The following is a 22,504-nucleotide window of genomic DNA, read 5'->3' on the forward strand; positions in this document are numbered from 1 at the left end:
AAGCCTCATTTGCTCCTCCTACATGCACTAAATATAAAAGTGCATGAGCAGCAAAAGCAGTTTGCTAATCTCTGAATCAGCTAAATAGCATTTGCACTAAAATTTTGTCTGTATGTATGTCTGTAAACTGTGGGTCAAACCTGATAAATAAGTAGAATCATAATTATATTTTATCTTTAGATGTTTTGTTATTTTGTTGCTTATCTGAGAAGTTAATGATTCCACCTATACTGTTCAAGCCAATTTATTTCTTCTGGAAAGGATTGAGTTTTTAAAAACATAATTTCAGTTAAATGTTTCTATTTAATAAATGAATTAATTAAAATTAATTAAATTCTACTTAATATTTCTATTTATTAAAAGTAGTGTCCTACTTTTCTTGAGTTACTAACCAGTTTGCATCTATGCAAATACTGGAACACTAAGTTCATTCTTCTGAAGTGTGTTGCATTTACATGGGGTTGTTGAGTCTTGGAAAACATTTTACTGTGTATAATGGTGTTGCAATTAGCTGAATGCTGCTCATAAGGCTAATTGCTTATTAATGTGTTTCTTTTTCCTGTCACTCAGGACAGAAACAAGGGACTGACTTTCTCCCTGAATGCAGTATGCCTACAGTTATTGTATGTTCAACATGAATTGCACTGAATTGCCAGCTTAAATGCTCCTCTCTTTAATCCACAGTTTATATGAAAAATATTTTCTCCAAAACCTAAGCGTCAGGCTAGTTCTTATTTTTTAAAATTTCTGACGTGTCAATTTGCAGAATCAAAACTGTTGAAAGAGATTTCAGTCTTAGCAGGAATGTAGTGAATCTGGTCTGTTCAGCATTGCCTGTCAGTTCTTCACTGCAGCATATATATCTACTTTCTCAGTTCTTGATTGGGAACACTGCCAAAAGGAAGTTATTCAACAGCTTGTCTCAGAATCCACATCCCATTTTGCAATTTTGTTTTTTTTTTTTTTCCATAATGCCTATCAGGAGTCTTACAACAGTAAGGCATCAGGGAAGAAATCCATTCCTCAGTCTGTTGCAAAAGAACCAGGAGGGTGCTGTAAGTGTAGGAATTCTGAACACCTTTAGAAGAGGGATCCTACTCTGGGTGAAGTGTATTTTCTATTGATGTGAGTGGAGGACTTAGCACTACAGACCAAGTGTAACTGTGCCAAGACTTTTCCTGCCAGTACTGTGCAAGCTGGTTATTCCATTTAAAAACAAAAAAAAATCCATGTAGTTTACAAATGCCTCAGTTTATAGATAAATCAAATTCTGTATTAATCACTTTTGATAATGCAGATTATAGGCACATGTAGGAGCATCTGCTTCTATTTTGTTTAGTTGGAGATTATCCCTTAATATTGCAAGGTCCAGGTGTGCATTTTCAGATTTGTTGACTCAGGGAGAGTGGAGATAATATTAAAGGCCAGTCCCTTTATGCTGTAGTTACATTTATGTTGCTCCTCTGAAGAACTGAACCACTCAGTGAAGAGAATGGCAAGAAGAAATGTCCTCATTACAGGTTGTTCCTCAGGAATTGGACTGGCATTAGCTGTAAAAATGGCAAAAGATGAACAGAAAAGATTTAAAGGTAACAATCTATCTGTTCTTTATTTTTATCAAAAACATGCTATTCGAGATTTTTTTTTCTCTGTGATTTTACAAGTGGTTGTATTCAGTTTGGTGATTTGTTTCTGTTTCATTTTTCTCTTCTACTGTCAAGAAAATACAGTGAAAATATACTGTTTTCTGTAAGCAGTTGATATTTCTGTACCTTTATTGACATGGAACAACGATTGGAACTGAATAGTGTACACACACACAATGAAAAAAGGCTGTAGCACAGAACAAATAGCTGAAAATATCTGTAGTATTATGCTGCTCTGAGTATATCACAGCTGTGCTTAGCTTTGCTTCTGGCTACTAAAATCTGTGCATATACAGGCCCATGCCCATTTGAAGACCAAAGCAATGAATTTAGGTAAACAGTTTCTAAATTTGCAATTTTTTCCTGAAACCACGTTTCATTATTTCAAGCCTGTGTAGGCAGATGAAAAACGGGCTGGGATTTGTCTTATTGCTGCAAAGCAGGGTATTTGCTACCATTGAAAATGGATGGTAAGGTGAATGCAGCCATCTGTGGCAATTCAGTCACTCACAGTATTTTACTGCTGACTGACTAGATGCATACCTAGACTTTCTGAGCAATCAGGCTACAATAATAACTAATTTTCAATTTTGAGAAGTAGCTTACAAAACCAGGTATTTTTTCAACCTAAGGGTGTGTGTCTTCCACTTTTTAATAAAATGATGGTTGTCCTGATAAATATTGTAGTGGTGATTAAAAAAAAAAAAAAAAAGAAAGAAAGAAAGAAAAGGGAAATCTGGAATCCAGAATTAGGTTTTGGGTACCTAAAAACAATCCAGTGGCATAATTTGATACCTGGTTTTTAATATTTTGGTGATAGTATTATCTTTATACACTGCATGTTCTTCATTATGCATAGAGGTTTAACTCTTCTTTTGAATTTCATGAAGATTTCAGAACCAGGCCAGGAAATTACTGACAATATATGTTGAAAATACAATCTTTTAACGTTCAGTTTTTCCTCTGGTTTCTATCACTGATACTTAAGACCCAGATGTAACAGCACTGTTCTTTAATACTCCTCAGTAAGACTGCCACAGTGAGGATTGTTGTTGTCTGTGGTGTTGCAGTGTTCGCCACAATGCGGAACCTGGCCAAGAAACAGCCACTGGAGGAAGCTGCAGGTCACAGGCTGGGCAAAACCCTCGAAATTAAACAACTGGATGTCTGTGATGAACAGTCCATCAAAACCTGTGTGAATAGTATCCCTGACAGAAGGATTGATGTCCTAGGCAAGTACAGGATGTGTGTGCTATGAGCAGATACCAGATTTCTATAAAATACTGTCTCAAGTACTCTGGAGAAGTTTCATTAGTGTATATTTTAAATTATCAAAGTAATAATAATTACATAGTATATTTGGTTCAAGATTCTTAAGACTTCATGCAGATATAAATGGATTAAATCTCACCCTGCTTCCAGGAAGTAGGGAAGCTCATGTTCTCTGTTTACAAAGGAGAAGCTTGATCACATAAGGTCATGGATAAAACAATACTTTTTTAGTAAATGTGAAAATTTTTGCCTAAACCAGCACCTTCAAAAGCAGGGCTTTCCACCCTATTGATGAAGCATAGCCCTTTTTACAATTAACATCTGTCTGTACTAAGAAAGCAACAGCATTGGAAATCAGCAAGTAAAAGAACAAATGCCAAAAAACAAACAAACAAACAAAAAAGGATATATCCATTTTGTATTGAGAATTGAAATTGTACTTTACAAATCATTCAGCAAGAAGTGTTTTCATATTGTTTTGCTAAAAATAAGTATCTTAGTGGAAATGCTTACACCATCAGCTATTAAATCTTACCTACTAGAAAATTATGGACCTGCCTTTTTACTGATTAATTATTAAAGCAGTACTTAACAACTATTTCTGCAAAATTTATTATACTCTAATTTGAAATACTACTTGTAGAGCAGAATGACAGTCCTATCATCATTCCCCACTTAGAAATATCCAAGAGGCAAAAAAAAAAAAAAAATCAATGTACTTGTGTGCTTTGTTTACTTTGTTGGGGGGTTACATCCTCTTGAAGATACATGAATGTTAATAAAACAAAAAGCAGACCAAAGTATGGCTTGGTTCATCACTTTTTGAAGATTTCTATTCATTCTTATGGGTATTGACTGTAGCTTCCAATTTTTAATACTGAATTATAAAAAAATAAAAGTAATTCTTGACTAATTTTCCTATAATCCATTTATACTTTTCAAAAAGGACTAATTAGAAATAAATTAGTTAAAATACAAAAGAGCAGATAATTAAATTTCATAAAAGCACAATTAAAAGTAAAGATGTATGGAAATGTCAAATGTATTTGGAAAGCTCTAGTAATTAACATATTTTAATTCTTTCTTTAAGAATTATTTAGGATTATTTAACCCTTAATCTTCACATTCTTTTCAAATGCTTTCCAGTAACGATTACAAGTTGATGTTTATGGAGGGTTTTGCTTGCTTTTGTTTCCCATTTTGTGCAGTGAGCAATGCTGGAATGGGGCTCATTGGACCTATTGAATGTCAGACCATCGAGGAAATGAAAACTGTGATGGACACCAACTTCTTTGGCCTGGTCCGACTCCTGAAGGAGATCTTGCCTGACATGAAGAGGAGAAAGAGTGGGCATATAGTTATAATAAGCAGTGTTATGGGAATACAAGGTAAAGTCGGGTTTTCTGTTTGCTTGAACTATGAGTTCAGTGTTCAAAATCCAAAGTTCCTCTTTTTAGGGGAAAAAAAAAAGGCAGGAGCTAGCATATCTGACTCTTGTGCTTTATAATGCTGAAGTTCCAACTATAAAAAGCACCTGGTGGGCTTTATGCTTTCAAGTAGTCTGTTACACAACTACTCTCAAAGCATTTTATCAACAAAACCTGAAGGGTAAATTTTTTTAGAGTTTTAACTTAAGCTCTATAATTTTTTAAAATTATATTATTGAATTTTTTATTACCTGGAAAATAGGGCTTAGCATTACTTTTCTCTTTCCACTTGGAAAAAAATTATGGGAACAGACAAACATGCTTACTACAGTCTGCACAATAATAATGGAATAAAATCCAACCCTGGACAACTGCACCACCTTTTTGTAAAATTTCTCATCTCACAACATTCAAACTCAAATTTTAGTGACAGACAATGATATTCCTACCCTCATGTCCCACCCTGTCTAGCTGGGTTTTTTTCATTTATTACAAATGTGACATTGATCTTACCTAGATTATTCTAGTGAGCAAGGATCCTCCATCAAACTCCAAGAATTGTTTTCTTAATACAGCACTTACCCTCCACCTCAATGGGTTGATGTAGTGCTTCTTCTAAATCACTCAGATGCAAGCTGGATCTCTTGCATAATTGTATCTCCTGCATTACACTCAGCCTCTGTGTTCATCTAGAGCCTATTAAAGTCTTGCTGATAAATAAGGCAGATGGTATTATATGTACAGACACTTTCATATCTGAGACTACAAAATAATATCATCCAAGGAGACCACAGCATCAGCTAGGGGGAGGAAAAGCATTAGTCAAGCATCTTTGCTAGACTAAACAATTTTGAGAACATAGGCAAGCATTAGTATTTAGATTCAGTATGCACAAGGACTTTTCTTACGTTTTCGCAGCAAGACTCTAGAAATTTTGGGTAAACACATGAGTTTTTAAAATCAAACTATTAGTCTGTTGGATAAAATCCCATTCTCAGGATGTTTTGTTTGTATCATCAGGCATCTTATTTAATGATGTTTATGCTGCATCCAAGTTTGCTGTGGAAGGATTCTGCGAGAGTTTAGCCATACAAGCACTCAAGTTCAAACTGCAGTAAGTATTGATCCACTGGTGTAAATGGCATTGATCCACTGGTGTAAATGGCATCGATCCACTGGTGTCAATCCTATTTTAGACAGCTTAAAATATATTCAGAGGTAGGAAGAAAATCTTTAAAACTTGCTGCTAAACAGACTGAGAAGCCCTTGAAAACTACAAAAGGCATAGGAATGCCCACACTCCTCGCAATATAAAAGCAGATAAAAAGATCTTGATCAAATGAACTCATTCTCTTGAACAGTTAAAGGCCACTTTGCTTTGGATAAAATACAGTTCATGCAATGCTTCTGGAAGCAGACCCTTACATACAGTATCACAGGAATAAAATTGTAACCTTGACCTGTGGCCTTTCCCCTTAGAAAGGATGCTGGCCTTCTTCGGCAATTCATAAAAAGTTCAAGGGCTCATCAGAGACACTGAGCAAGTGCAAATCCATCAGAATGTTACACAGGGTGAGATACCTGTAATGAAGGGAGGTGGGAGGAAAGTCAGAAGTGTGGAGTACTATTCCTAATATCGTAGACAGTATTTAAGGGTATCTCTCATCTGTGAGACATCAGGTTTGATCTGTCACACGTATATTCACACCCATGTAATTCTGCTACTATTCTTCATGCAAACTCCAATAACTGGTAAATGTCCATTGCATCTCTGTGTGTCTAAGCATTTAGGCCTTGTGGAAAAAGAAGAGACCTGCTGTTGTGGAATTTCAGAGATGGAACTGTGATTCTGCATATTGCTCTGCAAAGTTTGGGGGGATTTAAAACAAATGTAATGATACACAGGATATACCAGAATTCATAATGAGATTTCAAGAGTATAAGACATAGCAAAAAGGAGGTTATAAAAGGAAGCATAATAGGAAAAATTCAAGGTCTAATGGGAAGAATGACACAAGAGAAAAGGCTTTAATTCCAGCAGTAGCTGGAATTCAGCTGTGAATATCAATAGCTTGATTTAGTTCTAAAGAAGAGCCTTTAGAACATTCCCTGAAGAACTCAAGTCTAATAAGAGGCTAAATCCCACAGATTGTTTTGATAAACACATTGGCTGGGAGTTATTACTGCCTGAGAAAAGAACCAGGAAAAATCTGACCAGTAACTGTATTTCAGTGATTTGCTATAATCTGCTACTGGGCAAAACAAAAATTTTCAGATACAGCAGCAGCCAGAATCTGTCCACCCACAGTAAAAATCTCTATTTTGTATTGTATTATTATATAGTGGTGGGATCTTAAATTATGTAACACTAAGAGCCTGACAAAGAAAATCCATGTTTGGCCAATTCCCCCATCTCTTTCAGCTATTTCTAGTACTACCATGAGAAACATAGAAACCTACGTAGGATTTGGTCTAGAAAGTAATGAATTCTTTTACCATCCATTATTTTTCTTAATATCTGGTAAGTCCTTGTGAATAAACCACCCTTTGATTCCAGAGCTGCGAGACAGCAGGTAACAATTGCACTTACTTAATGTCATGAATTAACTTACAGCACTTGTCTGACAACTAAACTATACAAATTTCCACTGCTGTATATGGATGGGTAGGAGGAGCAGGACAGCAGTAATGCAGTATGGATTCCTTTACAGAAGGTACTGTTATATACTGTTTGCTAGTGCAAATCTTCAGTGTTCCTTTTGGAGAAGAATTAAGGGGTGTATTTTCCGTGGAGGACAGTCAACAATCAGTTAACTTTTTTTTTTTTTTTTTTTTTTTTTTTTTAAAAGGTTAATTTTTATTTAACCAGGCCCAGTGGTTACAGAGTTTGAAAGAAAAGTGTTTGAAGATGGAATGAAAATGGATCTTTCAGCTGCAGATGAAGAAACAGCTGAGATGTTTACTAATATTTACCTAAAAAATTACAAACAAATTTTCCAGAGCCTGGGACAAAGTGCTGAAGATGTTGCAGAGGTAACTCATTAAATTTTTTTTTCCTTTGTAGTTTATGAATGCAGTGGTTGGTTGGTGGGTTTTTCCGGCAGAAGCATTGAATTTAATTAAATATAATACACACAATTAAAAATTTCTTTAAAAAAATTCAAAAGAAATTTCAGAGTTTTAAGCAAAAGTCTACAAAATCCTAAAGCAATGTTCATTTTGAAGCATTGAAGACAACTATGAATTGTAATTTAAATACCACTGAGATATTATATGCCCTTTACATCCTCTGGTGAAGTCTGAATATTCTGCATTGTTCCCATACACCCACCCGGGGTTCCCAACCCTGGTAAAAGCTCTGTCCTTTCCATCTCACTCACAATCCCACCACTAAGGGAAGCTCACTCAGCCACCCCAGGCCACCAAGGCACAATAAAAGAAACACGGATGTTTCTGGTGTTTGGAGCTTCCTGCAGGAAGACAAGTTTAGGCAAGCTGTGGGAGGGGATGATGATTTCAGGTGTTTGCTGGTAAGGAATAGTTTCAGTGTCAACTGAACATTCCCAGATCTTGCTGCAAAAGGCACTGTCCTGATCCTTTCCCAGTGAACTGCAAAAGAGAGGATCTACCTACCGTGGGCATATTATAAGCCCATGATAATTTGGAAGACTACTCAGTTTTCCAAGGTGTCAGATGCTATCACCATGGCACAGAGAAACCGAGACAGAACTAAGAATAAATGAAAAATACTTCTTATGGCCTTTAAATATTTCAAGAAGAATTTCTAATGATGTTCTAATAAAACTATATACAGAGTTTTATATGATTCTAGCACTTTATTCTTCTACTTTTCCACAGTTTAACTGAAAATTGGGATTTTACTTTACTATCTTGGTAAAGGTTCTCTAAAAATTCTATTTTTCCTTCTCTACAGCATACAGTAAAAATAATTCTTGCAGAAAATCCACCTTTTCGCCATCAGACCAACACCTTGTATACTCCAATGACAACTCTGAAGTATGCAGATCCAAATGGAGATCTACCCATTGACATATTCTACAAAATGGTTTTTCAGCATGACAAAATCTTCAGTGCAAGCCTCAACTTCATCAAATTGCTACGGTGGAGAAGCAGAAAGAGCTTTGACCTGGGAAAACCCACACAATAAGTGTGAGATTATATAGTGCAAATTGGAATTACTTCTTGTAGCTACTCATGACACAGTATGTTGTTATTCAAATGCCTTTGCTCTGTAATTATGAAAAGGCATGCAAGATGTTTGTTTGAGCTTAGCTAAGATATATTCATTTCAATGTGTATCTCTTGAATGTTACAATTTGCAGAACCTTGCAATAAAAATCCTCTGACTATAGTTTTATTCTGTTTAGTATTTGCTTTTTCCGGAGATGTTTTCTTAGGAACATGAACACTGACTGATATTTGTGTATTCACTATTAACCTGACCCCCTTCCCTTGAATATAATACACACTGAGAGGTGTACAGTATGCAAACTATTTAGATTCTTAGTATGATAAAAATACATTTTTACTTAATAGAATAGAATCAGTATAGTAATTCCTCAATCACAACAGCATTCTCATTTCCAGAAATCAGATCTATCTATCAGCAACATAAGAGAAAGTCTCATCAATCTTAAAATGTAACAAGTAGAATATTTATTATTCATCTATACTAATAATAATATTTTGAATGCTTCCTTTATATGAAATGGTTACTAGCATATTGCATAGTTAGTGAACAATAAAATGTTATTTAAAGCATCTTAAAAATCTTCTTACTCTCTGGGTACTACTTTTTGAAAACAAATCATTGTCAGTAACAAGAAATCTCAATCCACTAAATATCTTCAGTATCTGATACAGAGCCCTCTTGTTCCAAGCTATCCTAGTAAGTGTGTGTTAAAACAAAGTTCTACCATGTAGAGCAGGTCTTTTCCCTTGCTGTTTCTCAGTCTGGTCCTGCAAGTGGGCTGAGGCCAGGCAGGGTGCCCGGGCTGCAGTGGTATTCCTGCCTGGCACTGCTGTTCTGCCTGGCACTGCTTGTTTTATCTGGCACTGCTGGTCCTGTCTGGCACTGCTGTTCTGCCTGGCACTGCTGTTCCTGCCTGGCACTGCTGGTTTTATCTGGCACTGCTGGTCCTGTCTGGCACTGCTGGCCCTGCTGTTCCTATCTGGCCCTGCTGGTCCTGTCTGGCACTGCTGGTCCTGCCTGGCACTGCTGGTTTTGTCGGGCACTGCTGGTCCTGCCTGGCCCTGCTGTTCCTATCTGGCACTGCTGGCCCTGTCTGGCACTGCTGGCACTCTCTGGCACTGCTGGCACTGTCTGGCACTGCTGGCACTCTCTGGCACTGCTGGCACTGTCTGGCACTGCTGGTCCTGCCTGGCCCTGCTGTTCCTCTCTGGCACTGCTGGTCCTGACCTCCAGCCCTGCCGGTGCTGCCCCGCACTGGGGCAAAGGCCGGGAGTCCCTGGGGCCTCGGTTTCTCAGCACATTCCAGCAGCTGTCTTTGTTTCACCCACAGAGCCCAGCTGCAGCTCACTCACCATGCAGGAACTGTCCTACTCTCTCCTTCAATACTGTCCCAGTAAGCCAACTGATTCAGTGCTGGGACTTGCAGCGGCCCTGCCCTGCCTCTCCCCAAAGGAGCTCAAACCTGCAGGTACCAGAATTGACACTGCAGCTAAAGCACTGCAGCTAAAGCAGGGCTTGCTCTGCAGTTGTGACCCTTTTGGTGGGGGCCCAAGGTGCAGGGGCGTGCAGGCAGGGGACTGAGGGGACAAGAGGGGACATCTGCAGCAGCCCCTGTGCACAGCTGGAAGCCCCAAGTACATTTCTAACTCACACCCCCTGCAAACACACCGGGTGCCTGGAGTCCAGCATAAACGGGCAGAGAGGCAGATGGCACAGAGGTGAGAAGAACAGCGAGGCCAAAAAGGAGAAGGAAGGAATTAAATGTCAGCAGAGTGCTGCTGAGGCTGAAGGGAGCCTGGCAACTCGCGCCGCTGCAGCCCCAGATCCCATCGCCACCTACTGAGAGTCAGAACAGGGAACTGGACAGAGACACCCACAGAAGGGCCGGGTCTGTCAGGACCCCCAGTGTCCCTCAGCGGTGGTTGTCTCTGGCTGCATTCCCGGGCAGGGTTTTCCTTTGCACACAGCAAGGCAAGATCAGAGCTGTGGGTTTAACGGGCCTTACACAAACACTATCGTGGTCTGGCTAATTCTGTCTCGTACAACCCTCACACTACGGGTTATGGAGTGAGTGAAAGCAGAAAATACAGTACATAGTAAAATACATAGATGGCTGCCGAGAAAAACTAGCCCTGCCTGCAAGTCGTGAATAATCTGCGGATGAAGCACCGAGCCCGTCCGGCTTCGGGGCCAAGCTTGCCGGGGCTGTCAGATGCCCTGCTACCGCCGGAACGGAGGGGAGGGCGCGAGGGGGCGGCTAAAGGAGGCCCCACCGCCGCCGCCGCCGCCGCCCGCACGTGGCGCCGCGGCCTTTCCGGCGCTCCCGGCGGCGGAAGCTGTTCCGGCTTCCGGCGGAAGCGCCGTCCCTCGCAGGCTCAGCCGGAGTCGGAGCGTTTCCGCCTCGCGGCCGCCGCACGGCCGGGGCCAGCCCAGCCGAGCCGCGCCGCGCGCGGGGCGTTCCGCCGCTCGCCTCCCCTCAGGCTGGTCATAAGGCAGCGGCGCCGGCGGCCGAAGGATGTGGCGGAGGCGGCAGTGGCAGGCGCCGCGGCCGAGGGAGCCCTGAGCCCGAGCAGCGCTTTCCCGGCCCCGCCGCCACCCCCCCCGGCCCGGCAGCGACCCCCGGGTCCGGCCCCCGCCGCCCCCCGCCCCTCCTCGACGTCGCCCCCCGCGGCCCCGCCCGCTCCCGCCGGGTCCCCGCGCCCTGGAGCCCGCCGCGGGCGCTGAGCGCAGCCCGTGAGCCGAGCGCAGCCAGGATGGCCTCGTCGTCCGGCAACGACGACGACCTCACCATCCCCAGGGCTGCCATCAACAAGATGATCAAAGAGACGCTGCCCAACGTCCGCGTGGCGAACGACGCCCGGGAGCTGGTGGTCAACTGCTGCACTGAATTCATCCACCTCATCTCCTCCGAGGCCAACGAGATCTGCAACAAATCGGAGAAGAAAACTATCTCCCCGGAGCACGTCATACAAGGTGAGGTTCCGCGGGCGCTGTGCCGCTGCCGGCTCGGGCACCTGTGAGCCGCTCCTGTCCCGCTGCCGCCTTTTCCTCTCCGGTTTCTTGTGGCTACGTGGAGCACAAAAGGCAGGGGCTCGTAAGGGTGTGGAGGAGAAGCGTGTGTTGTCCAGCTTGCCAGTCGCACTGCGAGAGAGGTTGTCTTTGTGTGCTTAGAGCTGCTGCTGGCTGTGCTCAGGACCAGCTCTGGTTTTGTGCTTCAGAGAAGCCTGTGATGCTCTGAGTGAAGTCACCGAATCTCTTCCTCGTACCTGTGAAACGAGTTCTGCTTTTTCGAATGGCTATGCAGCGTGTTTTAAGATTCTGAATGTAGTAAATGTCTTTCTTGTTGGAGATTGATTATGTGGGGCCCAGGCTTTATTCCATGCTAGTCTTGTCTGGAATCTCTAAAGGCTGTATTTCTTTTGGGCTTTACAGTGTCATTGTTTAATGTTGGATCTTCGTATCTGTTGCAGAAAGCATTTAAGCGTGCCCTATGCCCTTGTATCTTTCTGTGCTGTTGACTTGCACTTCTGCTTGCTTGAATAAGAGGCGAGTTCTCTGTCTCGTTTGTTTTTTCTTTAAATTCTGTCGCAAATAAGGAGTTTTATTGCCTCATCCTGAAGTCTGCATTAGGCATCTTTTGTCAGAATTAATTTGCTTTGCTTTTTAAGCCAGGGTTGTTGAAACCAGTGTCTGCTGCAAACAAATTAATAGCAGCAGTAAAAGAGTACTTCACTCGATTGCCTAGTAGAGATATTAACAGCAGCATTGTAGTAGAGCTGTTTTCAGGGCTGTGATGGTATCCAGTTAGTTTAAAAATGTTGTCATTGCATGATTTTTTTAGCAATATTTGCGTTTTGAAGGAACAACAACAAAATGGTTTGCTTGAAATTTATTAGCTTGCTCACCAGAAGAGGTTCAAGTACTTGACTGGGTCATGAACAGCAAAAGAAAGTATGCAGCATTTATGAGCTTTAATGTTAAATAAAATATATGTAAGCTTGAAAGTTTAGCAAAGTAGGTCCATCACAGAAGCCTAGGTTGTAAAATAAAACCTGTGCTTGCAAAATAAAACCTGGAAGCATACTTTAGGTGTGGTGCTCTTTAATACATGGATAGTTTCTTCAAGTCACCACAAAAAACGTTTGAGGTTAGTTCTTAACATGGGAAGAGACATGATCTTTAAGGCTGAGGGCAATAAAGGGTTTATGTATGAAACTATTTTGTGCCCAGTAGTGGTGGTCCATAGAAAAGGTTTCACCTGTCGCTGTCCTAGGCTTAGTCTGGGTTTTTTGGAAAAGAAATTGAAACTAAAGTGAGCGTGCATAACATCAGCAGATGGTCCCATGCCAAGTATCTTCCTGGGTTCTATGTCCTTGTGTTATCACATCTTAGAGTTAGAAAAAGTTACTTTCAAATTAAAGCTCTACTTTCTAATAAAACATTGCAATGTATCCATTTTGGTCATGTTCTAGAGGTGGAATGGATTTTCTGTTGTGCTTGTGTTTAAGGAAGCTGTAATTGCTGTTAGCTGCTTTCAGATGCTGGTCAGTTGGCAGCTGATCCCTCTGTGAGGTTTGAGGGTTTTGGTTGCCAGTTTTAGAAGCAGTCATTGTGTGTGTGTATGTGTAGGTAGAGTATGTCAGCATTTTCATCCAACTTCATCCATTCTAGATACTTGCTATTTTGAATGCCTCTTAATGCAGCTTCAAGGCAATGATGCTATTAAATGAGGCAGTTAAAATCTGTTTGTTGTGGTCATCCATGGATCTTTTTCCTTCTGAATGCTTGGAAGTCGAATGAGGCTAATGGCCATCACATCACACCTGGTCCAGCGTGAGCTCAAGGTGCTGCCAAGAGGAGTCTTCTCATACCCTCTGAGAGCTGCATCTGGCAATTGTAGATACAACTGCCCCTGTGGCTTTTGAGAATTTAGGGCAGAGCAGGGTTTCCTCTCAGGTGAGTTTGCTGGCTGACTGGGGCTGTAAACAGGAAGTTCTTAGCTTGGGAGCAAGAAGCAGGAAGGGTATTTTGCTGGGCCAGGAGGAGGGGAAGAGGCACTCTGCACTTGGTGACACTCTGCATTGGCCTGTGCTAGGGGTGAGGTGAAGCTGTGCTTTGTCCCTGTGCTTGGGTGTTTGGCACAGAGGTGCTTGGGACTCCCCTTCCTCGGCTGCACTGTTAAAGGGCTTGTGTGGCTGTGTGCTGAGTAAGAACTCTCTCTCTACCCTTGCGTTATGCTTCAGATAGATGAGGTCCTTGCTGTGTTTTTTTTTTTTGTGGTAGCACTGGCACAGTGCTGTCAACAGCATAGGGAAGGGAAAGCAGAGGCTGCTTGCATCCCATCAGAGATCTGATTGGATAAATGTTCTCAGACTATGCCAACACTCACTGCTGGTAACAAAATGCAAGACAGCTTTCTTGGAGAGTACCCAAAGGCATCAAGGATATGTAATAGTTGTAAGTGGAGATCTCCATGTCTACTGTTCAATTCCACCATCAGGAACCCAGCTGTGAATTTGCAGCTCTGGTAAGCAAATGACTGTTCTTCCATCCTGGAACAGAAAATAGAATTATTTGAGTGTTATATGACTATCTAATTTCTCATAAAAAGTAGGCTTTCTATGAGAAACTAAATTTTCATTGAATTCTGAAAATGATGGCTTGTAAAAATCACCTTTTTTATGATGTCAATTACTCTGATTACTTGGCCTACATGGCACTGTTGTGCAGTAAGGTAGGTTCTGGATTGGTGTCAAATCTTGTAACTTCTTTTTGTGTTAGGAAACTGTCTGTGTATATTATCACTTAATTTTAAACAAGTCCCACACAACAGTTCATGTTTGGGTTTGTATTTTGGAAGTTCTTGTTTTCTTTGAAAGGAGCATAACAATTTAAAAGCCTCAGATATTAATGACTTGATTTTTTTAAATAAAAGTAGTGCTATGTGTCACTGATTACTAGAGACCTTCACCTTCATGCAGTCATTGAGAGTAGGAGGAAACTGGGGAAAGGATAATTGTGATCTGGTGTTTGTAAATATGTGTTGTGTTATCCCCCCAAATGCTATCTTTTGGAATTCAGCTGTTTACATTTGGTGGGATAATTCTAGCTTCAGGAAGATACTGAATTTTCACCAGTCTGGGTAGGATGGTATGTTTAAGACTCAAAAAATAGAAATCCTTTGAGTTTTGATGAAATAGCAGCTCTGATAGAGCAGTAATCACTTGTCCCGCATTTTAGCACCATGCTGGTGTAAAGGGATTCCTATTCCTTCCCTTCATGTGTGCTGTAAGCCTTGATGTGCTTCAGGACGGTGGTAAACTTTGTACATTGTTTCACAGGCAGTAGAATTTTGATGCAGTAGACTTAGCATGCATGTATAGTTCTTCATAGCTTTGTTATTTGAATAATTGTAAAAATCTGTCTTGGTTGTATCACATGGGGGTTTTGAAATTTATTTTTTGTGTGTCTGTGCTATATTCAATACACAGTTTTAAGTTCTTTCCATTAATTTATTTTCTTTTCAAGACCATGTAAAATTTCTGTAAAAACACATCTTGCTGCTAACTTCGGACTCAGCAGTTGTTCATACTCTGATGCAGCAGATTGCCAACCCTGGTCTTTTGACAAACACCTCTGGTTTTGCCCTGGTTTTTGTCTTAGTGATGTTACACTTGTAGATTTCTTCAGTTTGGTTAAAAAAGTATGACTAAAAATGTACTGTTTACATTTTAAAATTGAATGAGTTCTTAAATATCTGTAGAGTATTAAGATAGCCGGTTCTGGACTATGAGACATGGATTTGCCTCCTTTCTGCTGAGGCTGGATGAAACAAGTTTCTGAAGTTTTTTGGTAATTCTCCTAGAAACTGTGGACTAATTGGAAGAAGTGTTTCCAGTGTCTGTGTGTGGGCTGAGGCTGAACTGGCATACTGTCTCTGAAGTAATTTGATTATCTCTAAATCGGTTTGTCTTTTAACTTCTGTTTTTTAAAGAAGTAAGTGTTATGTGGGTTCCTTTGCCAGATGTTCTCTGTTAAAGGGGGAGGTAGTGCTGTCCGACTGGAGAGCAGCACTCAGAGCCCTGCTGAAGAAGACAGTGTGTGAGTTGTCTACCTTAGCACAAGCTGGAAGCTGAAAACTGATGAGAGAAGAGAGAATGCCTTTGGGTTATTGTTTAGGTTATGATACAATGACACGCTGCTATAATTATGGCTAGGAAAATGTTGTTTACAAAAGTGGTGTTAGAATATTGTCCGAGTTACTGTAAGATCTCCTTTATAACAAGTTGAGTGCTGTTGTGCAGTTTAGTGCTATTTAAGAAATAGCTTGTCACAAAAGTTTGAAACTAAGATAAAGGTTAAAACGACTCTTGTACTGTAAACTCTGAATTGTGTAAATGCTGGAAATTGACCATGATTTTTATTAAACTGATACTTGTTTCTAGTATAATTGCTGTTTATGTAATGTTTGCAGTATATTCTGTAATAGGCTCACTTTGAGAGTGTGTGAAGGCATGTCATGGTAAATGGTGCATGAGGGAACTGTGCCTTTTGTCACATGTGCTACCTGGGTTTTTATAATCCTTTCATGCTACCTTGGCATTCTTTAAGGAAACTTGTTGCAGGATACAGCTGCTTTGCCAATTTCTTGGGGCAGATAAAAGGTGCAAGATTTTAGCTTCTGAATACATTTTAATGTGGAGATGAATAGAAGGGGCTCTGTTGAGAAATAAAACAATAATGAGCTTTATATATGTGAACTATGCATTTTATAAATAGGAATTTAGATACTAAAAGACAAAAGTTAAAATTCAGCAACCCAACATATTATTTATTTCTGCCTTTTTGAAGGATCTGTGATTATTTTACATGCATCACTTCTGCTCTGTTACAGATTGCTAATTTACCTTCTACTGAAGACTTGCAAAAACTGGAAAGGTAGAATCTGTGAGAGAAAATTCAGATAGAAATCCAAAAAGGAAAGACTTCTTAGTTGTATAAGTTATGCCAATTCTGATATAGAAAAGAAGGGAAAGAGAGGTCTTCTGGAGAATAATGACTACCTAGCAAAGTGTGTCTGAAAGCCCCGAATCCTCTGCAAATGCAAGCTTCTTCAGTTGTACTTGATGGACCTTAATTTTTTTTAGCCCAAAAATGTGTATTCCTAAAGGACATAGCAGAAGAGAGAGGGAAAATAGATGTCAAATCTTTTTAAGAATAGAGATTTTTGTCACCAGATAATAGGAAAGTTACCAAAAGTTTTATTTTTTTTTTCTTTTAAGGAAACAAATCAATATCTATTATCAGAAGCTTTGTAAAAGGTAAACAATGCCTTTTCTCTTTTTCTGTTTCTTTCTAGCACTAGAAAGTTTGGGGTTTGGCTCCTATATCAGTGAAGTAAAAGAAGTCTTACAAGAATGCAAAACAGTAGCACTAAAGAGAAGAAAGGCCAGTTCACGCTTGGAGAACCTCGGCATTCCGGAAGAAGAGCTACTAAGGCAGCAACAGGAATTATTTGCACAAGTAAGTGAAGCAATACATGTCCTGATGAGGTTGGAATAATTAATGCTGTAGGTCTAGGGCCACATGAACATGTGCACACCTGAAGGAATATCCCCTTCCATGTGAATTGATGTGGCGTCTACAGTGCTGTTGACCTGGGCCCATTTAAACTGGGGAATGTGAAGTCAACAGATAAAGGACTGCTACTTGATACTTTTGTGATTTGACCTATAGGACTTTGTAGGTGAACATATTTCATATTCTAGCTTTAAAAAGCATGGGGTTTTGCTGCTAGTTGGGTATTTCCAGTCTATCATGGAGAATACATTAAGAATTAGTTGAGGAAGTAAAAAAATAACAGCTGGTTTATAGGAAATTACCCATTTTGAAGCATTAAAAAGCGAAAATAGCTTTTCTGTTTCTGACCATCAGTGCACAAATGTTATTTCTCATACTTGGAAAGAAACTTTATTCTTGGCAAGACTATAATTGAGTGAATTCATGCATAAATTTTTAAAGAGGCCATTGAGGCATAGAAAAAGCATTTGTCTGCAAACAGTGTATGAACACACACATTCTCCTTCATCCCTTATCCCCTTCCATCTTTCCCAGATAGTTCAATGTCTCCCAGTTCAACTAAAACACGATTTTATTTATTTATCTTTCTCCATCATCTTTCTCTCCTCTACTCTCTTAATTTGGCAAGACTGTTCTCTAAACTAAGAGGTGAGAAAGTTATCTGATATTTCTCTCTTCTCTTAACCAAAGCCAGAGTCTTATTTTGTCTCTTTGCTTACTTTGATTTGCTCTGATGAGAATGCTTATTCAGTAATGTCTGATTACTGTGACCTTCTCTCCCCTTAGTATCTTGTTGAAACTGTTGTTTTTCATCTTATAACATGCCAACTACTTTAATCTTTTTTGCATGATGAATTTTAAGGCATTTAAAGTTTCAGTATACTATGTAGCTCTTGCAGTGAAATAGCTGTAATCAAGTCATGTGTGCTTAACTCTTGTTTGACTGTACTAAATTAGAAAGACCAATATGGCTGCTTCTGGATTTTGGGGAAGATTTATAGATAGGCAGTTTGATACCTGTTTTTGCTTAGCATTTTGTGCAATTAATTCAGTGTGATACACAAAACAAAATAGCAGCAAAACCAAGGTGTATTAAGGGAGTACTAACTCTAGAGTCTCACTGAAAAAAAAAACCAAACCCCAAACAAAATTGCCGAAACCTCCTTATGCAAACCGCACTTTGTCTAAGGAATGACAACTTGAAGAATATTCTTTTAAAATTCTGTTACTGTGCCTTAACTTCTAATTTAAGACAACTCATGCCAGCTTGACAAGATTGTACAAATGCTTTTTAAAAATAGTGTTTGGTAATATGGAAAATGTTTGCTTAGATTCAAGAATGACAGTCTCATTTTTCAAAAATAGTAGCTGTGATGTACTGTTGGAGATACTGTAATTAGTCTTAAAAATAGTTACACAAGTGCATGCTTATTCATGCTTATTTATTTGTGTTAATCTTTTTAATATTCTAGAGCATGACACTAATGCTGACTTGCCCTATTTTTAAAATGCCTGCCTGTTAATGTTATGAATATTTGACACCTCTGGCTTGGATGATTGTAAATATTTGAAGTCAGGGGAATGTCTTATCCCAATATTCATGTCTAAGTTTTTGTGCAAGACAAGAGTCTTCATAGATTTGGGGTGTTTTTTTGAGGCTTCCTCACTGGAGTTGTGCAGTAAATGAGTTAAGTTTACCAGATGTTTATAGAGCTTCTTGGTCAATGCAGCTCAATGGAATTCTTCAGTCTGTGGGTGTTTTCTCTTCCCATTTCTGAAATGGTCAAGTGTTATCATTGCAGGTGTGGCAGTGAGGGTGGGCACTGACATCCAGTGTGAAGTGAGGCTGTGTTTCCTGGAGCATGCACGTGTATCAGCTGTGTACAGCAGACTTCCCTGGCCAGGGTCAGGAGGGAGCCCTGTTGTTATCTCCTGTCTGATAAATATTGCTGCCTTCCTATGTGGGCAGATGCTGCTGCCTTTCCTTTAAAACTCTATGACGTCTTAAATTGTTTTCCAGCCCTGGTTATTGTGCTGCCACTTGAAGTCTGAAATACTGAAAAGTTTTCACTGAGAAGAGATTTCTACTTCTGTAAAGTATTTTTTTTTACTGCTAGAACAGAGGAAAATATGACACTTTGTAATAATAAGGGAACACTCCCCTTTTTTCACATTGTTAAGTCGAAAAACAGGGTTTGATTGTTCTCTAAATATTATCTTTTGGCATCTTACAGTTTGCAAAACAGAAAAACATGGATGATTTGGAAAAAAAGGAAAATTTAGTGAGTGCAGTAAGACTAGAAAGGAAATTATAATAGTCTTAGTGATGACTTGTAAAACTGGAAGAGTAAAAAGATGGAAAGTTTTTTGTTTTGAGAACTTTTTCTTAATATTCACTCAAAATAGAAATTAAATTTGAAACTTTAACACAATCAATTAGTATATTGCTGAAATCAACGGGAAAAAAGTGAAAACCCTGGACAGAAAAAGGAAGATTCACCAGGTGAACTATTTGAAATGCTGTGGTAGAATCTCTTCTTCAGTAGAAGTCATTTCTGTAGCAAAGCTATCCTCAGTTGCTGTACCTGAATTTGAGAAGATCTTGCCTTGCTCTGTTTTGCAAAGATTGCTTAGCAAACTAAGATAATTGCTTGCTTTGTTTTTGTGAGAATGTGTGTGTGCCTCTGTGGTTCAGTTGGATGATTTCATAATTGGAAGTTTTGTTATTTGTAATCAAGAAAGCAATGCTGTTCTCATCTCTGAACTGTGATTAAATGTTAAGATCCCTTGAAACTGGTGTCTAAAGTTTCCTTTGCTTTGCCTCAGTTAAATTTTTCATTAGTTAGTGGTTCAGCAGTCGTTACAGTAGAACCTAAGTACACTAGTTTCTGTCTGTTGTTTATAAATGTAAGGCCTCCAAACAGTGGTGCGTTCAGAGAAGAGAGAATATATCTAAACTTTTTGGTACAAAAAAGTTAAGGTACTTCTCAATGTGGTTTTGCATATGCAATTAATAAAAAAATATGAAAAAGGAATCTAGAGGTACAGATAAAAATGTGTTTAAAGAGAATGTGTTCTAGAGATTCTTCACAAGCTATGTATGGCCTTAACAATTAAATTCATGTCTCTAGGCTAGACAACAGCAAGCAGAACTGGCACAGCAAGAGTGGCTACAGATGCAACAAGCAGCCCAACAGGCACAGCTCGCTGCTGCCTCAGCCAGCGCATCCAATCAGGCAGGATCTTCTCAGGATGAGGATGATGAAGATGATATCTGAAAATCACCAGCTGAGTTGTCTTACTAAGAAATACTTTCCCTGCACAACAAAAACAGTGAAATGAATGCTTACCTGTAAGTTTGTATGCATCGTGGACTGGCAGTTGGTATTCTAGGGGTGTCTGCTGTTGTGTGCTGTACATGTATAAACTGTCTTTTTTGAACTCTTGAAGATTTAAGGTTCAGTATCATATCAACTTTGGATTTTTAATGGTGTATATGGAAATTTTAGATAGCAGTGCATCATTTATTTGATCAATAAACAGTGTTACAATAAACAACATGTTTATAAAATATAGTGAGATTTATACAAAAAGCTCTAAATCCACATTTGCATTTCTTCCCTTTTAACTAAACTATGAAATATTACTTAGAATTTTTAATTGTTTTTTTGGGGGAGTGGTACAGTAGACATAATCTGTTAACAGGAAAAAAGTAGAGTTCAGCATAGAAGAGTCTGAATTCTTAGTTCTTTTTAAAATGAGGATGTATATGGCAATAAATATTATATATGCTCAAATATCACACTTGTTAAAAATTTGAAAATAAAACATTTTCACCAAGCTAAGAAAAGGTATGTTTAATAGGAGTTGTACAAATTCAGTAATTTTTTTTTGTATAGAGGTGAAAAAAAATAAACCCATGGTTTTATTATGACATCCTTTTGACAGTCCTAACTGATTATTTCACTTCAAAGACTGCCTGGTTTGAAGAACTAACTCTTCTATTACTTCACTCCAGTTTCATGTTAACTGTTGTTAATGGTATTTTGTAGTCCAGATTTATTCATATTGTTGAAATATAAAGCTGGAACTTAAAGAAACAAAATTGTTTGTTCTGCTGATGTGACAAGGGAGTGATTCAGTATTCAAGCCCAAGAAGGCAAAAGCTGACCCTAACAGCGGGTTTGTCATAAAAGAGAATTTATTTAACCTTGATTAGTCATTCTCAGCATAATGCTAACATTCTCCCGACTAGATTGCCACTGGATTGAACAAGATACCTTGATGGGAGACAACATTTTCTTCACTCAAATTGGTTTGTAGGTTTCTGATAAACTGTTCCCCAAGAGTGAACAGCAGCAATACATGAAGCAGAAATGATGTACTTGTCCTTTGGATAGTTCTGTTGATTTGATGGATGAGAAGCTGTCCTTTGTGTTGAAATAAAGCACAGTAGTGTCCATTGCTGAGTTTTAATGTGTTACTTGAAGTAATACTGGCATATCTTCTGGTACACTAATCTGAGCAGACTGGAAAAGCCACTTGCATGCTGCTGTAGATGACTCCATAGCTCTCTAACAGGGTAGATAGTTTTATCAATTTACACCCTCAGTGAGTTGCTCTGGTTAGAATTCTTGAGGAGGGCTGCAGCAGTCTGTTTACTGAAGGATGGAAACAGCAAATGGTGGGCCCATTTTTACATAAATATCTGAACAAGATACAATTGGCCTGTATTCAGATCTCAGTCACATGGTGACTTTTGATTTAAATTTGACATGTGTTAAGTTGCATATTGAATAAATATGAACATGTCTTTAAAAGCAGTAATGCAGTGAAAACTCAGAAGAGTATTTGTTTGAATGTTTAAGTTTAAAAAAAAGAAAAAAAAATTCCTGGATACTATATAAAATATGTTAGGCAAGGTTTGACTGAGGAAGTGGTTTTCTGTAAAGGTTTAAGTACCAAAGGTAGAAAATCTAGTCTAGTGATACAATGTTAATGTGCAGTGTTGGCTTTTCTAATTTGTACTGTAACACCTTCACACTTTCTATTTTAAATGAGTCTTTTCCTTCTAAATAATACTAGGTATTTTTCACATCTTTCTTTTCTGATGCAGAAATCAGGTTAACATTTTACTGCATCTGGTATGTATGATGTAATGTTTGAATTTTTGTGACCTTTCATTTTGGACATTCTTGTGCTTTTTCATATGCTGTATTCTTCAAGCAATAAAATTCTGATGTGTTTTTATAAAATTGCTTTTATATTTAATGAACAGTCTGTCTTCTTCATTTCCTTTATAAAGAAAAAAAAAAAAAAACTACTTAAACCCGGGTTTTATTTTGGCTTGCTGAACACCTTTTTGT

The 22,504-nt window shown here is 39.1% G+C and overlaps 2 protein-coding genes across 2 annotated transcripts; both read left to right on the forward strand.

Moving 5' to 3' along the window:
* Positions 1-129: 129 nt before the first annotated feature.
* Positions 130-8,870, forward strand: LOC136364981 (retinol dehydrogenase 8-like). The gene is given in 6 exon segments (XM_066325214.1): positions 130-1,589; positions 2,717-2,882; positions 4,131-4,306; positions 5,366-5,459; positions 7,195-7,378; positions 8,280-8,870. Coding segments are annotated over 6 exon segments (951 nt in total). The 5' UTR covers positions 130-1,492; the 3' UTR covers positions 8,514-8,870.
* Positions 8,871-10,922: 2,052 nt separating this feature from the next.
* On the forward strand, positions 10,923-22,393 carry DR1 (down-regulator of transcription 1). The gene is made up of 3 exons (XM_066325215.1): positions 10,923-11,531; positions 16,918-17,081; positions 20,270-22,393. Exons 1-3 carry the CDS (start codon positions 11,312-11,314, stop codon positions 20,414-20,416), a joined length of 531 nt encoding a protein of 176 aa, XP_066181312.1. The 5' UTR covers positions 10,923-11,311; the 3' UTR covers positions 20,417-22,393.
* The last annotated feature ends 111 nt before the right edge of the window (positions 22,394-22,504 follow it).

Source organism: Sylvia atricapilla, chromosome 9 (genome assembly GCF_009819655.1).
Source record: "Sylvia atricapilla isolate bSylAtr1 chromosome 9, bSylAtr1.pri, whole genome shotgun sequence".
In the NCBI taxonomy this organism is placed as follows: Eukaryota; Metazoa; Chordata; class Aves; order Passeriformes; family Sylviidae; genus Sylvia; species Sylvia atricapilla.